Here is a 15,811-nt window from a genome sequence, read left to right as displayed (position 1 = left end):
GCCGTGTATGGCTCCTCTGCTTCTACTGAAAATACATACATGCTTGAGAACACTTTATCTCTTTTAGGAGACAGGACGGGCTTTCAAGACGAGGGAGGAGGATAATAGAAGAGGAACTTCATCTACCCGACACTCCAAACAAAAGTATGTGCAACTTTTAGTCAACTTTCGGTATGTGAGAAGGCATAGTAGTATATATGTAGCTTATATGCCAGGATTTTTGGATGGTTCTTAAAAGAGGGGCATCATCCAATCCCATATCCATCCTGAGGCTGGATTGGAAAGGTGCCCAGAGCCTAGGCCGGCACTGTCAGACCAAGGAACCAGAGCCATGGCGTAGCTTCCTGCTCCTGAGATGCAGCTGCCACTGACATTGTGTTGTGTCTTGCCCAGCCGCCCTGCAGGGTGGCTTCTGTGGGGAGTGACTAGGCGGTAGATACTCTGCTTTGTCCCTGGGGGCTTCTAATTCTGACCAGGCTCCCACAAGAGCTGCCCCTAGGGCACCAGGCATCCAGCTGCAGCCAACTGCAGATGCAAGCGTACAACACCCCCTCCTCCCCCAGGATCTGGAGCTAACGGAGAACCACTGCAACGTTTGCGGTGGCCATTCTGGTCACTGTGCACCGCGTACTGCACACATACGAGGAACAGGTCACAGGGTGGGTGGGGAAAGTCCATTATCTTTCCATTTCATTCCATTCTTCCACGAACTGTTCAGTATCCCCTCGTAGACAGAATCCCGTGTTCACATAACATCTAGATCACACAGCATTCCATTTCACAAAACGTATCAGGGACATTAAGTGAATCACTCTTCTACTTTTACTAGATGAAGATCTCTGAATGAAAATTAAGCAGTGATCCTACAATATTGCTCCCTATGCCAGCAATTTATAAAAATCATGACTTTAATAGTTCCTCAGTACCAGAAATAAATTTTTTGGGGGGAGGGGGACAGCAACACACATGCTGAAATTAGAGCCTTTCTGTGTTGCCAGTTCAATACTAACAGCTCAAACTTAAATGTTAGTAACAAACATTTTCTTTGCTTTCCAAGTATTCCCCCATGTCATGTCATAAGTGCTACAAAACTATATTTTTGTTCACCTTCCTTCAGCAAAAAAAACCAAAAACAACAAAAAAGCCAGACTCATCATCCAATAGTATTAATTAGGAAATGAGGACACGAAGCTGAAAGTTGAATACTCCAATGTGAATACTTAGACCTCAACACAAAGAATGTTGAAGAGGCCCTGCCACGTCACACAGCTGGGTAAGACTCAGCCTCCCACTACACCAGGAAAAGCATGTCTGGCTGCCACTGAGCTTGCTTATGAAAAACAATGCATTATCTTCATATACATCTCATTTCAGTATTTTGCCAGTTCCATGTTGCCATGAAAAAGCACCTCAGTAGTTACTATAATCATCCTTGGAAAGCACAGGGGAAGCAGCACACGAATAGTCTATCTTTGCAAATCTTTGATAAATTTTCAAACTCAAAGCCATGAAGTTGGTCCCAACACATAGGGACCCTATAAGACAGGGTCGCCCTGCCCTTGTGGGTTTCTGAAAAGGTAACTCTTTACGGAAGAAAACAGGCTTGTCTTTGTAATTTCTAATTTACTAATAAAAACAAACAAACAACACCCCCTCCCCCAAACTTCTCTTAAACTGTGGGTGGTTTCTTCAATTATCTGTGCGGAAGATTGGGAGGGATTGTGCCTAAACTTAAATTACAAACTCAGTATCATGTTCGAAATCTTCAAATAAGGTTTATGAAACAGCAAATACATAGGGAAATTCATGCCCTTAACATCATTCATCATTTCCCAGACGCCAGTAATCTCTTCGGTTAAAAGCATGTCTCATATAGACTTCCAGAATTTGTTTTCGGAATATTGAAAAACAAGGCAAGACAAAAAATAAAACACAACAAAAACGGGTGTGTGTACACTTGGAGCTTTCGCCTCCATTTAGGTCCCCACATTTCCCAAATCCTCCCAATCCTATTTTACAATCCTTATAGTCCCAGGGATAATTTTCCTTACAACCCCCCTGTCCACATGAATTCTGACTGTTTGATGCAGTTTAAAAGCAAAGTAAAACGGTGATTAAACATATTGGGGGTGGGGAGTGTCTCCACAGAGTTAAGTGGTTACGTTTTTCTTTGTTTCCTGCCAACTTTGTTGAAGCCCCTTGCATAACAAGCTTTCTTTAAAAATGCTGGCTGAAAATTGACTACTGGTGAAGAGAGAGCTCCTGAACTACTCCTCTGGGTGAGATGTCTTTTTTCCCCCCAGAGAATTGTTTATTTTCAGGGATCCTGACTGGGGGTAGGGAGAGACCTTAATGAAAGTTTCCAATTGGATCAGGAATGGAAAGGAATCCCATCACTGTTAGAAGCAGCAAGAGTTGCTAGCTAGTGGTTTCTGGTAAAATGAATTGCATTTTAAAGTATTTCAAATTACCAGAAGATCGAGGCTTTGTGTGTTTTACATCCTGATGAACACAAATGATAGAACTGCTAGATAATCTCTGTCATTTTTTCCCGGTGGATCTGATAAGAATATTTTCCAATGGCACATTATTTCACTAGTTTCTAGATTTGGATACTTTCACGCTCATTTGCATTAATACACATAAAGCCCCAACCACCTCCCTCAAAAGATAAAATATGGTACATTTTTCGCTGTAATGAAGGGAACTCATATTCATCATTATTAGTTTATATACAGACAGACATTTACTGGAAAATGCAGTAAAGCTCACAAAACATTTTAAGATGAAATATGTTGAAACAAAAAAACAGGCAAACAAACCCAAGAAGCGTAAATCAAGCAAAACAAGAAGCTCACACGTAGCCCCCAGAGCTTAATCACGCAAAACAGACTCTGGCATGAAAAAGCGACAAAGCAACACTTAGTGTTTCAGGAGATGAAGACGACAAGCAAGAGACAGAGATGGACTGAAGTGTGCAGAGGGAACAGGAAACCATTGCCCAGTCAAAAGCAGGACTCTGGTGGGCCATTGGAGAGCTGTCATTTCACAATCTCTTACACACACACACACACACACACACACACACACCCGACGCTCTGCACGCCCTGCAGCAGGGCTCTCCACCCCCCTATGCGGGGGCCAGCTTGAGATTGGCTCAGGTCTCAGGATGCAGCCTGCAGCAAACACACACACACACCCTGGCGGTCTCCTGGCAGACCCTAGCCTCCATGTCAGCATTATGGGCTATCTCTCTCACACTCACAAGTACAGCCGTGTCTTCAAAACAGGGCCAGAAAATCCTCTCACTCCCCTGACTTCCCCGTGATGACCTGGCCCAATGGCGGTCCAAGTGCCCACCCACTACATCTAAGAGTCCACGTCACATCATTACACAAATCTGACTAGGGCATGCCGCTGTTTACTTTTTCTTTGTTCCATGGGAGGGAGAGAGAGCCATGTCAGAGAGAGGGGGAAACGTGAGTTGACACAACAGATTGTGACAGATTTATTACTATTTATCATGGTAAATATGTATAGACAAAAACATGTAAATGTCTTTATCTAGTCATCATCACGTCCAAAGAAACTTTGTGCGAGCTCCAATCTTGTATTATCAGTTACATAAATACTTGTGCACACTGAAGCAAGTTTCAGAAAAGTCTGCTATTGCCGAGTCATAATTTTATTAGCGTTTAAAAGAATACTACATGTGGTAGAGGCCTAAAAATATAGAAATACAGAATCACGGGGAATGGGATATGGTGTCTACATGGGCATCTCTTTGGATCAAATGGAATTATCATTTTGTGTTGTGGTAAGGTACACAGATTTGTGATATCCTAAAAGAACACACAAAAATATATCATTTATGTTGCTTTTAAAGACAGATATACGATATATTTTACATGATCATATACTGATGATTGGATTCTACAATCACCCAAACTACCTTATTCTTTTACTCAAAAGAAAACTGAATGACAACAATAAGATTCCTGATGGTAATTGAACTTTTCGCCTCCTTGAAATAATAAAAGGGTAGTTCACCACCAATGTTCTATGAGGGCAGTGAAATCATTCAGCCAAAATAAATTACCAAAGAACAATAAATCCTAAACAAACCACTAAAAGCTGCAAACTAAATAATGAAAACTAAGTTTCCTATTCTTCAGTATTTTTATTTCTTATGAAGGAGCAAATAAATGGTCCTAATAAGCAACGAATAAACTACACAAGTACAATGCTCCGTGGTATCCCAGCTAGCTACAGGTTAATGTCTTTTTATTACAGCAAACTATGAGAAATTGTTGTTACACTGACTGAGCACACAGTCCATGGTGCCGCAGGAATGCCCTACCAAGGATTTACAGAGCCTCCTGCCTAATCTTCGCATCAGGACAACACCTAAACTAATTTCAATGAGCCAAAGAGTACTGTAGGTGTACGTTTTTCATGCCTTTGATAGTAGAAACAGAACCAGTCTACAGAGAACATTCAAAGGTCCGCTTGCTGTACTTCATAGTGTGTGTATGAAGTACAGGCATGTTTAAGATGTAAAGAGTTGGGAGGGTTATGCCATTAGAAGTTGTCATAAAAGCTACTGAAAGCTAAGTTTCCATCTCAATTAAATCCACCATTAATTTAAGCTGAAAATACTTTGATAAGAACCGGGGGAATGTTAGTCAATTTCAACAGGGCACAGAAATTCCAAGTGTACATTTTTAAGGGACCTCTTTTTGGGGAGTCCAAGATTGTAGACACTATTGGCAGTTTTATTTACTCAATATTTTATATGTTTATGAATAATTTTATGATGCTTCTCTAATGTACCAGACCTATGAAAATCAGAATTTAAAATGCCAGGGTAGGGGGTGGTCTGGGATGTTGGTGTTTGTTTTTAATTCCTGGTAAGACTCATTCTGATATATTTGTTTAATTCCACCACCACCACCCCCTCTGATTAGCTGAAGTGAAATCAAGTCCAATACCCAGGTGCTTGAGTAATCTAAACCCTCTATTCTATTAGCAATCAAAAAAGAAAGAAAATGAATATGAAAGTTTATCAATTGGTAACATATTTTGGGATCTATAAGTATAATTTTATTTTCCAGTATAAGAACTTATAATAAGGTTCACTAACGTTCTTTTGAAAGAATACTAATATCCTGCAGAACATGGAATTACACACACACACACACACTATCTCACAGGGAAGCCTGAAAACAAAAACAGAGGAGGAAGGAAGGAGAAACAAGCGAGGAAAGAAGGGGGAAAGATCCTATTTTTACTCTGTGCAAAGAAAAAAAATTACTAGACATTACTAGAAATAGCTGAGCTCTAAACAACGAAACAAAATTATCCAGGAACGCAAATTTGAAAAGCTAAATAAGAATGCAACATAAGCTATCATGCATTTAGTTGTGATCACAACCGACTTTGGCTACATTGGGTAGTGGTGGTGTGTGTGGTGGTGGGGGGTGGGCGGGAATGCTCAGCAGTGTTAGCTATTAAAAAGACCCAGAATGCCTTTGGTTACAGCTGGGTTCTTGTGGATGTCACCTGGGATGAAAGACACAAGCAAGTACTGATGCAGCTACCTGAGTAGCTTCTCCTCAGCCACCTCTCTAGAAAATAGAGACATTCTCTCTGTACTCTGGGCTGAAACCCATGTAAATTTTCCCTAAATCCTCTCCACAAATCTCCTTTCGCATGCAAATCCATAAATCATCATAATACTAACAAAGAATTTAACCAGCACATGAAACTAATACTCATTCTCCTGAAAGCCCTGGACAGGTACAACTCCTTGAACTTCAGACTCCTTTTCAAAGCTCCCTTCAGAGCTTAACCTGCTGCATATCAACATAACCACTCAGTGTTCCAGGATACGCAATTAATCACGCCAGCGTGGGTCAGGTGGCTGAGCGTACAGGTTATCTGTGCCCGAGCCCCATCGCCCACATACACTCAATGCTCTGGGAGGCAGGTGCCTCACCCCCTCCTACCCTCTTTGCATCCAATACAAAGCAGAACAAAATACACCGCGCGTCTTGCAGAGCAGAAAGCAGCAGTACTTACTGAAGAGGGCAAACCTGGCGGAACTTTTCGAACTTTCTTTGTCTGTACCTCTGAAAGAAAAGGAAGCGCTCTGTCAGTCCTCCACGTGTCCGTTTCTCTAACTGAAATGCCCAGCGCCAGGAGGCCATTGAAATTAGGCTGGGTGTTTTAAAACAAAAACATTGCTGCCTTAGCCAAAGAGAGTCACCCCAACCCCCCTTTTCCTGAGCCAGAAATCAAATCCTGCTATGCTAAATATGATGCTTTCAACTTCTCAGTGATTGTTTTGGTGGGGAGGGGGGTGTGTTTCTTCTATTTTTCTTTTAGGGTTCGTTATGCATACTGCCAACAGAAGACTGGAAAGGAGCTTACACACAAACACATCTGCTGGGAGGAGGTGTGCTGCTGGGGGGTGGGGGTGGAGGGGGTGGGAAGGGAAGGAGATTTCAGGGCAGAGGGTAGTATTAATTAAAAAGAAGAAGAAATAAACCCCAGGCGTTCCACAGAGAGCATCCCTTCCTTACCCATGGCACTACTGTGGTGAAGAGGCCTCCTTCGGGGGTTATTGCTAGAATACGGGTAGTACTGGGAACCAGGCTTGGTGGGCGAAAGGGTTCCTGGGTTGCCCATATCCATGTCACCTCCCAGGAGACTCTGCTGGAATGGTTAAAAAGTGGAGACAAACATATATGGTTAATTCTATTATCACTATTGTGGCTTTGCATTCCCCACCTCCACCCCGCTTACTGACAGTTAGGTCTGAAACCAACGCAATACAGAAACAGTATCTACTACAGGGAAACAATGAAAACAGAACAAAAAGCAGAGAAAGGCAGCCCTTTCTCCAAGTTGCTTTTTGTTTTCCCAGTGTTGAATCCCTTACTTTGGTGAGTGCCGGATTCCCTATAAGCAGCATTTTCTTCAAAACCATCTTTTCGGAGGAGCCCCAGTTTAATTCGATAAGCAAATGACACTGGCTTCGGGCTCATGTTTTCTCTTTAGCTAGGCACGGGCTCCCATCTTGAGAACCACCGCTTGGCCACAGCCAGGAAGATGACATGCATCCCCCCTCCCCACCCCCCACCTCCTGAGCACACACAACTTTCTGGCTGCTCCCCCAGGGGCCTCACTGGAGCGAGCCCTTCCCCTGAGCTGGGTGCCCTGCTTCTGCATGGGAGCAGCAGGACCCTCCACGGACGTATCGGAAGATCGCACACCATCTCAACCGCTCCGAAATGCAAACACTCACACATTCACTTGCCACAGTTTACAGAGCTGGCCCTCCTAAGCTTCCAGGCACAGATTAAAGGCCTTTAGAAGACCCACTCTTGAGGGCTCCCGGAGGCTGAACGACATCCCCCCTAGATTAAACATTTCTCTGAACCCTAGAAAACGTCCACCCCTCTCGTGCGCTCGGCACAGTGGGTCGAAACGACAGAAACTTTCCAAAAACGGTGACATAAAGAATTTCACACAAATCTTATCGCATTCTCTAAAAACTGCACAGGACACTTACCCACCGTCTATACATCGCCTGATTATACTCTGCTTTGAACACATTATTCTTTTAATTATTCTCACATGTCAAAGGACAAGCGTGGCCACTACCATTCCCATTAAGAACAAATTTACTATTTAATAAAGAAATTTTAAAATTAAGTGCTAAAAATCTAACTTTATCGTTACTTGTAATCAACTTTTACTGACTGAACTAATTACTGTCCTTGATAAAGTACAGAATGTGTTTTCCCTAATCTAAATTCTAATCACCATGTCACTCACAACAGACTTAGGGATGCTTCACTAACACACTATTCACATGCAAAATACTCTAAATAGGCCAATTATGACTCTGCCCCTGTTCCCCGGTTAACCCGCTGAGAACTGAAAAATTTCACAAGGCAGTCACCAACTACAACAAAGGGTCCTTGTTTTAAATTAAGACAGTCTTTTTGATTCCTAAATAGCTCAACAAAGTGGCATGTCTTCTGGAGAAAGCAGTTGGTCAAATATGACCCATAAGCTGGAAAATCAAAAAATTAAAACCTGCCCTTTCCCTTGCCATATAGTTAAATATCATAAAGGGGGGACCTGTGCGCTGGAGGGGTGGTGGCGAGGAGGAGATGAGCCATCTATAAGGAGCTCCTTGGCCACTGACAGGCTCGCCTTCCCAGACTCTGTCCGCCTGCCCGACTCCAAGTGCAGGGCTTTGTCCAAGGGGGGCACTACACATACAATACTTTGAAATAAAACTTCCAGGGTGCCATTCTAGGTTGAAAGCACATTTGGAATGCTATGCTCCCTGCTAGTATGTTCATATTTACCACACAGTTGATAAAAACCTGGCACCTCTAGACTCAACTATTGTCTCTTCAGATTTCACACACACGCGCATGCTCACACAGAGTTTTAAAATACTACGCAAGGACAAACTGAAAATGGGCGTCTGTTATAAGACAGTGTCCTAGACACCAGGAACCCAGTACTGGGACCTGGAGTGATTCCTTCAGCATTTCCATGAAGGACCTTGAAAAATATTGGAAATGCAACCTAAAATACCGGCTTGGTAACTCTTAGTAACAACGCCTGTGTTTCTCTACGTCCAAGTTGTCTTCAAAATTTCCATCCATACACTCGTGAGTTATGTCTCCCATTTCATATCAAAGAGTCAATTATGCGAAGGAGATCATTAAGAAACTCTGTGGTTGTAAGTCATATTTCTTCTCGCCCCTTTTTTAAAAAATTGGAAAATATGCAGAAAAGGACAGAGTTGATTTCTTGAGATGTTTGTCTTTCTCATGAGCTGGGCTGCTGGCTACTTCTCGTTGGTTCTGGGGGCAAAGGTTTTCACATTCAAGAAAGTAGATGTGACCAGTAAGTCTCCATACAAACAGACACACTGGTTATGGGGTGTGTGTGTGCATGTGGGTGTGTGTGTTTGTGCGCGCGCGTGCATGTGGGTGTGTGTGCGTATGTGCATGTGTGCATGTGCGTGTGTGCATGTGTGTGTGCGATGCTCAAAAGGCAACTGAAATGGTCACTAGGAGATAGCTGCCAGCTGGCTCCAACTGACCTTCACTGTTATTAGAAAAGAAAACCACTCCAGGAGCTGGTTTTGTAAATAATCCCCGATGTGCATGCGTCCCTACAGTCGCATCGACTGTGCTATCGTGACTGAAGTCGGTGTCCAAACAGCGCCTAGAAGCATCTCACGGCTCCGGCTTTGTTTTAAAAGCATAAAGCACATTCCTGTTTCTCTCTCCCTTTAGACCTGTTTGTTCCTTTTTCTCTCTCACTAGGACAATAGAATCCTTCTTCTCAGGCCACAAAAATAATCATTTCCTCACACTTAAAGGGGCCCTAATCACCCCACTGGGGAAAAGGAAGATAAAAATATACATGTGCTCTCTGTGGAGTAGACTTTGTAGTGGGAACAATGACCATTTACTATTGTTTAGCCTTTACGTCACCCACTTAACTCTCTGTAGCAAGGACAATGGGAAAATATTTTCCACGGGCTTAAAAAAAAAGGACTCTTGTGAATTTAGAAGAAATTAATGGCCGTCAGCTTAGCTCACCAAATAGACACAGCTCTTCATCGATCGATGTACTCACATATACATACAGATTCCACTGCAGGGCACATTAGGCTCTTTAATAAAAATGTGAAGTTCCGAAGCTAAGTCTACTACTTTCACAATAGGCCTTTAAAGGCCTCTTGACCCAGATAGGATAAGTGTGGTTTTAGGGTGTTTGCGTAGTGCTCATTCTTGCTCCGAGGTCAAACTGGGTCCTGGTGGTGGGCCAGGACACACTGGCACAGCTGTGCCCCCCACCCCCACCGTCGCGCTGACCTGGACAGCAAGCACCCAGAACTCAGCATATTTGCTTAACTGTCTGCATTGTGGGGAGTGGCATCCTTCCCCTTCCTCACTCTTTATTTGTTTAGAAGGAAAAACAATTTCAAGACTGAAGATGCTCTGAGCACAAGAGGAGCAGCGAGCTGTTGACCGGGGCAGCCAGGGTTCAATGGATGGGGTGCCTGCCTCCCCTCGCGTGGAACCAGTTCTCCAGCAAAGACCTGGTCCTGCTGGAGCTACCCAAGTGCCAACTGTAGGCACACTCTGTGAGGGTCTCTTTCCGGGAAGGTTTTGTTTTTCATTGAATCTGGGTTTCAGGCCTGCTTTCTACCACGCTCTCAGCGCCGGCCTCCGTTCCTTGTGCGGGAGTGGGGAGGCTTTCCAAACTCTCCATCAACCACTGAACCCTGCTTCTGCGGCTCAGAAGGCAACGCCATGAATTAAACTTGAGTTACAGAACCAGCAGCACAGATCTCAAATTAGATTTATAACTGAATGGTAATCAAAAATAGAACCAACGGCCTCATGCTCGAATTACCAACTTTTTTTCTCCTTGTTAAACTAAAATCATCTTGCTCTGAACTATTATTTCATTTCAGTCAGCATTTTAAATGTAATGGGTGGGTGGTGCATTTCTAAAAACGAAGATTATATTTAACCTTAATTATAGATATGAGTGGGCTCAGGGTACGGTGAACACTGCTTCGCGGGGGTTGTGTGTGTGGTTATAATGAATTCGTCTAATAGGTGAATGACCTTGAACCTCAGGGTTAGAACCTTCGGGGAAGCGGGGCGGGGGGCTAGCAGAAGACAAACACCATCTCCAGAGAGAAGCAAACCTGCCCCTCGCTTCTTAGAGCTGTCTCTGACTTTGCGTCACCCCCATTACGCTGTGATCCCGTTTCAGACACAACATCTTGGGGGATGCTGTCGAATGGGGGGGTGGGAGAAAAAAAGCAGGCTCAGATGAAACCTGATTAAGCTCCTTTTCTGAACTATTGCCAAATGCTCTCGAGTCTAATTCATGTTTGGGTGTTCTGCTATATTCGCCCAGCTGCAATTCCATTCTCTCATCACAAACCCAAGTGGTGTATAGTCGCTTTGTACGGCGAGCTGACTCTGGAAGGCCAGGAATTCTGGAAGGCTTTACATTAACATGGAATTCAAGTCTGAAACCACTGTAAGACCTAGTAGCGCTGGGTAAATGGAGAGCAGCCCAGGAGACTTGGCCGTGTGAAGGGCAAACTCCAGACTGACAAAAAGGACAAGTGAGATTTGTCTAAAACACTTTTTGTTTTTAAATTTTCCTCCCCTCACCCCCCCCTCCCTTAAATCACCACTGAGGTCATTCCTATAGAGGGAATTCTGCACAGAACCGAGTTTTCAAAAAACACTGCTGAATAAGATTCCGCAGAGCCATGGGGAAGTCTTTGCAAATCCCCATCGGCTGCCTGCTGCTGAATGTGCCATTTTGACCACAGAAGGGCCATTGCTGACTGACTGTGGTAGAGGAGGGGCCGGTCATTTTGCTGCTGTTGGCACTTCCTCTGCAATCTAGAATGTATCTCTGCACCGAAGGGCAATGAAGAACACGGTGCTTCCACCTGTCCACTTGTGAGCCACAATGCTCAACCAGGAAGGTCAGCCTCCGGACAGCCTGTGTCCCTGAGACCCAAACGCCCAGGAAGCCACCATCCTCTTCTAGTGTGACCTCGGGCCTCTGCTTCCACTCTGGGTTTCCACAAAAGGCAACTTTGGGAAACTGGGAAAGACGCTAGGGCAAGGCCAACTTTCAAGATGGGGACATGTCACCAACGGATGCCACGTGGTAGGAAAGTGCCAATTGTCAGAGCTCTCCTTTAGGAAGGTTTGCGGTGCAGGTTTTGATGAATAAACACATAAAAATAAAACCGGCAGTAGACTTGGTGACGATTAAGGATGAGGGGGAAAGGTTTAGGGCCTGGCTGTTCATTCTGAAGCCTGGGGCACAGATAAGCACAGTGCTTTGCAGTCCTGCAACCGCTGTAAGCCACGCTGACCTCCTCTGTACAGAAGGACTCGCCAGGGCTCCGTCAGGGTTAGCCTCGGAAGTAGATCAACCACCACATGCAAAATGGCCACCTTACACTGCATCTACCATCCCTTCTGCCCATTCTCCGAAAGACATGCACGCTCCTATGGCCACTGTGCAGTCACTGGTTATGAGCCCTAGTGCATCATAGGCTGGCTACACGTTGAACTGCTAGCCACAAAGTCGGCAGTTCAAACCCACCAGCTACTCTGCAGGAGAAAGAGGAGGCTTCCCACTGTAAAAAGTTACAAAGGCAGTTCAACGCTAACTCATGGCAAGAAACCCACAAAAGCCTTTTTGTTCCTTTGTTGGTAATAATGCCACAAGAATGCCCCCAAACTTCTATGAGACGTGTCAGTTAGAGCCACGGCGTCCCAATGACAAGGCTGGGACCCTAATTCTGAAAACTCAGTATAAAAAGCCGAGGGTGTTCGATATGAACAAAGTCCGTGTCAGCAGCAATGAGACCCTCAAAGCCTAGAGCTGTGATAGTGACCAGGGAAGTATCATTTTGCTCTGTGTTTAACAGAGAACCTGGCCAACAACCCGCTTGGGTACAGTTGTTGCACACAGGACCACTGGGTCGGCGACACCGGTGCTCTGGGGCTTGGGCTTCTGTAATGTGGTCTCTGCAGAACGTGTTACCAACCACGCTCACTGAGAAACTGGGGAGGTGACTCCAAATCCTGCTGCAACTTCATGCATTCCCCTTTACAGGCCTCTCACAGGGATACTTTGGAAGTACGGTGCCACAGCATAAAGTGCTCTGCTCCTCATCAAGTAACACTTTAAAAAATCATCTTTACACTCCATGACATCGCCCCCACCCCCCAAAAAAGATCAGTACATACTGTCCTTGCTTGAGGTTGGAAGTGTATCTAATTTCCCCAAACTTAATTTGCCTTGAACAAAATGATTTTTTTTACCGGTGACTATATTTCATTAAACATTCAAAAAGGGAATGCTGTTGGCTCCGGGGCTGATTCATCAGACTGCTAACCAAAATATGGGCAGGGCAAATGCACCCGATGCTCCTGCTCCTGGGGAGAAAGATGAAGCAGGTCCTTTCCATGGAGACTGGCAGCTTTGGAAACCCTGTGCTGTCAGAAGGGCTACGGATAAGTGGGAGTGGGAAGCATTTCAAAAACACTGTACCATCTTTCCTTCGTAAGAAGTACACCTAGCACCTTTTAGGGGAATGTTATTGCAGAATGCAAAAGTTGCCATGGTAATCATTACTGAATGCATCACAGAGTAATGGTCAAGTAGGAACTCGTGCATTTGCGATGGAAATCACAACTGCCTGAGTCCGGGGCAGGATTTCTGCATGCACCTATTTGAATAGCCCTGAAATTGGAGTGGGGAAAGAGGTGTACGATTTGTCTGCACTAACGTGAGGAAGCCTCGTTGTAGTTTTTTGGGAATCCTTTCTAAAAACTCAAGGAGATCTATTACACATGGATTATGCTTGTTGGTGGGGAGGCAGAAACTGGGCAAAGAGACACAAAAAAGCCATCAGCAATCTACGGTGACATCATATCTGGAGAGATCGTAAGTAAACAGCACAGGGAGTTTACAATAACTTCTCCTTATCAATCCATTGCTCCTTCTCAGATCAGGAACCAATTGATGTGTGTGTTAGGATCACTACTGACCTTCAAATGTCTTCTGCAATTTTGCTCTGCAGGAAAAATAGAACAATTTGGAAAAGACCCATTAACGTACTAGGGCATTAGCAGCCCCCCCCCCTACAAATATAGATATGTGGCTATAATAAACGTGCTGCAAAGTATATTTGGTCAGGTTGCTATTTTAGTCATAAAAAGGGGAAAGCATACTGTCACCTGTCAGTTTTAATCATCTCTGGTGGAGAACGTCCCACTTCAAGGTTGTTGTCTGAATAGGATCTATAAATACATTCCTACCAAGAGAGTCTTCCTGGACAGCAGAGACAGGGCCTCGATGTCGCCGGCCTTGCCAAGAACATGACAGAGGTGCCCAACTAGCCCCCGTGTGCGCTGCTGACCTGGGGAGCTGGTAGGTAAGGCGGCATGCCTAGGATGGGAAACTCTTACTTTGGGAAACTGGATGCACATCTGCACAAAGCCATCGTCAGCTCATCCTGCAATTGCCAAGGTCCTGACTATCCTTGCCGAGCTGGGCAGGGCCTCCTCTTCTAAGGGTGCTTGCCCTCAACGCTCACTCATCATTCACTCACCTACCAAGGTCGTCTTTCTGGAAGACATGGCCTGGCGTACATGTGCCGCTTGAAAATTACATGAGATGACGGTTCGTGAGAAGAAGAAAACGCCTTACTCATGCTTAACTCCCAGGAGGAGCATGCAACTATTATCACGGGTTGAATCTGCACGACCATGAGTCCTTTTTTTACTTTCTTTGCTAGCATCAACCTGTTCCCTTTTGCCATTCCAATCGATTTGCTGCTCCTTATGATAACAACAACAAGAATGTCATCAGGAGGCGGGGTCAGCAGGAAGAGAAGGGCAGCGAGTGGCGCGGGGGCAGCAGCTTCTGGACCTGGGGGTCCGCTAAGCCTGGCACAGCTCAGTTCCTCCTCACACTCGGATGCTGAGAAGCGTGCCTCCTTTGGACAGATGGGCTTGTGGAGTGAGGCAGGCAGGTCACAGAGCCAGGACCCGGACCCGGGGTCAGCTCGGCCTGCCTTCAGTCTTCCTGGGCGCCCTCTATTCCACCAGGCCCTCCCTCGGGGCCCTCCTTCCTTCTTCACCGGCCTTTAGAAGCCAGCTAGTCTGTGTCCTCTCTGTCCCTCTTGAGACAGTGCACTCTCTGAGAGCTTCACCAGGGCAGTGGCCATCCTGGGAATGTGGCAACCTGTCTCATCGCTGTCTGAGATATGTTGACATAGTAGTACTTACCTATGATAAGGGTTTAAAAACAAACAAACCAAAACGACCATTGCATCCATTCTGACTCATAATGACCCTATAGTGCAGGGAACAACTGCCCCTGTCAGTTTCCCAAACGCTCATTTTGTATGGGAGAAAAAAATCTCTCCTTTTTACCAAGGAGCAGCTGGTGGTTTCGAACTGACCCTGTGGTTAGCAGCCAAACTCATAACCCACAATTAGGTTAAACTAGGTAATAAAAAAATTAAATTAAGTAATACAAAGTGCTGCTGAACAAAGTTGGTAAAAAAACAAAAACAAAACATCTAAGCATGCTACCAGCTCGTCCAGGCTGATTCACAGTGAGCCAGTCAGCCAGGGCACAAGTGCGCCATGGGGTCCCCAACCCGCAACCTTTACCGAAGCAGACTGCTACGTCTTTTGTCCTACAGAGCCACTGGGGCTTCAAGCTGGGGGCTTGCTAAGAGAGCATGTTTCACTAATCTTTGAAGAGTACCAAATATAGCCATATGGTTTATATTACAATGCATAAATATAATAACATTATATAATTAGGATGTATTTACACATTGTAATAGAAAACAATTATACTATATTATATACAGGAGCACTCTATATTATAAGGCACAGTAATATAATCAACTATGTCTTATATAATTATAATGATCAAGTTTCTACACAGTTTTTAGATAGGAGATCTGAGTCATATGAAGTAATGAAGTATATTGATAATTCACTGCATATGTTTTAAGTTAGTATAGAATCAGCTGTATATAATAATATATTGTCACATGCTTATCTCTATTGCTAACAGGCTCAGGAAGTGTCTGGCTGAAAACCCATCTGCCCGAGGTCCTGGAATCTCGCCTCGATGGTTCGACACTGGCTTGGCAGGTGTTTCCCTAAGCTTCCAGTTATTTCTCCAAAGTTAA

The 15,811-nt window shown here is 44.6% G+C and overlaps 1 protein-coding gene across 21 annotated transcripts in view; it reads right to left on the bottom strand.

The window, feature by feature from the left end:
• The window catches only part of TCF4 (transcription factor 4), a 399,157-nt gene that overhangs the window by 136,147 nt on the left and 247,199 nt on the right, over window positions 1-15,811 (bottom strand). For 14 of the 21 annotated variants that reach the window (XM_075532963.1, XM_075532953.1, XM_075532952.1 and 11 more), the window contains 2 exons: window positions 6,585-6,717; window positions 6,082-6,131 (listed from right to left, as the gene is read on the bottom strand). The exons of 2 other annotated variants lie outside the window; for them this stretch is intronic. In XM_075532963.1, the coding sequence (XP_075389078.1) occupies window positions 6,082-6,131; window positions 6,585-6,717 (183 nt within the window). The remainder of the gene's footprint in view (window positions 1-6,081; window positions 6,132-6,584; window positions 6,718-15,811) is intronic. 5 more of the 21 variants (XM_075532957.1, XM_075532955.1, XM_075532959.1 and 2 more) reach the window with 1 other exon arrangement.

The sequence above is a fragment of the Tenrec ecaudatus genome, chromosome 15 (genome assembly GCF_050624435.1).
Source record: "Tenrec ecaudatus isolate mTenEca1 chromosome 15, mTenEca1.hap1, whole genome shotgun sequence".
In the NCBI taxonomy this organism is placed as follows: Eukaryota; Metazoa; Chordata; class Mammalia; order Afrosoricida; family Tenrecidae; genus Tenrec; species Tenrec ecaudatus.
Note: the sequence above shows the minus strand (reverse complement) of the source record. Positions and strands in the feature narration are given on the sequence as shown.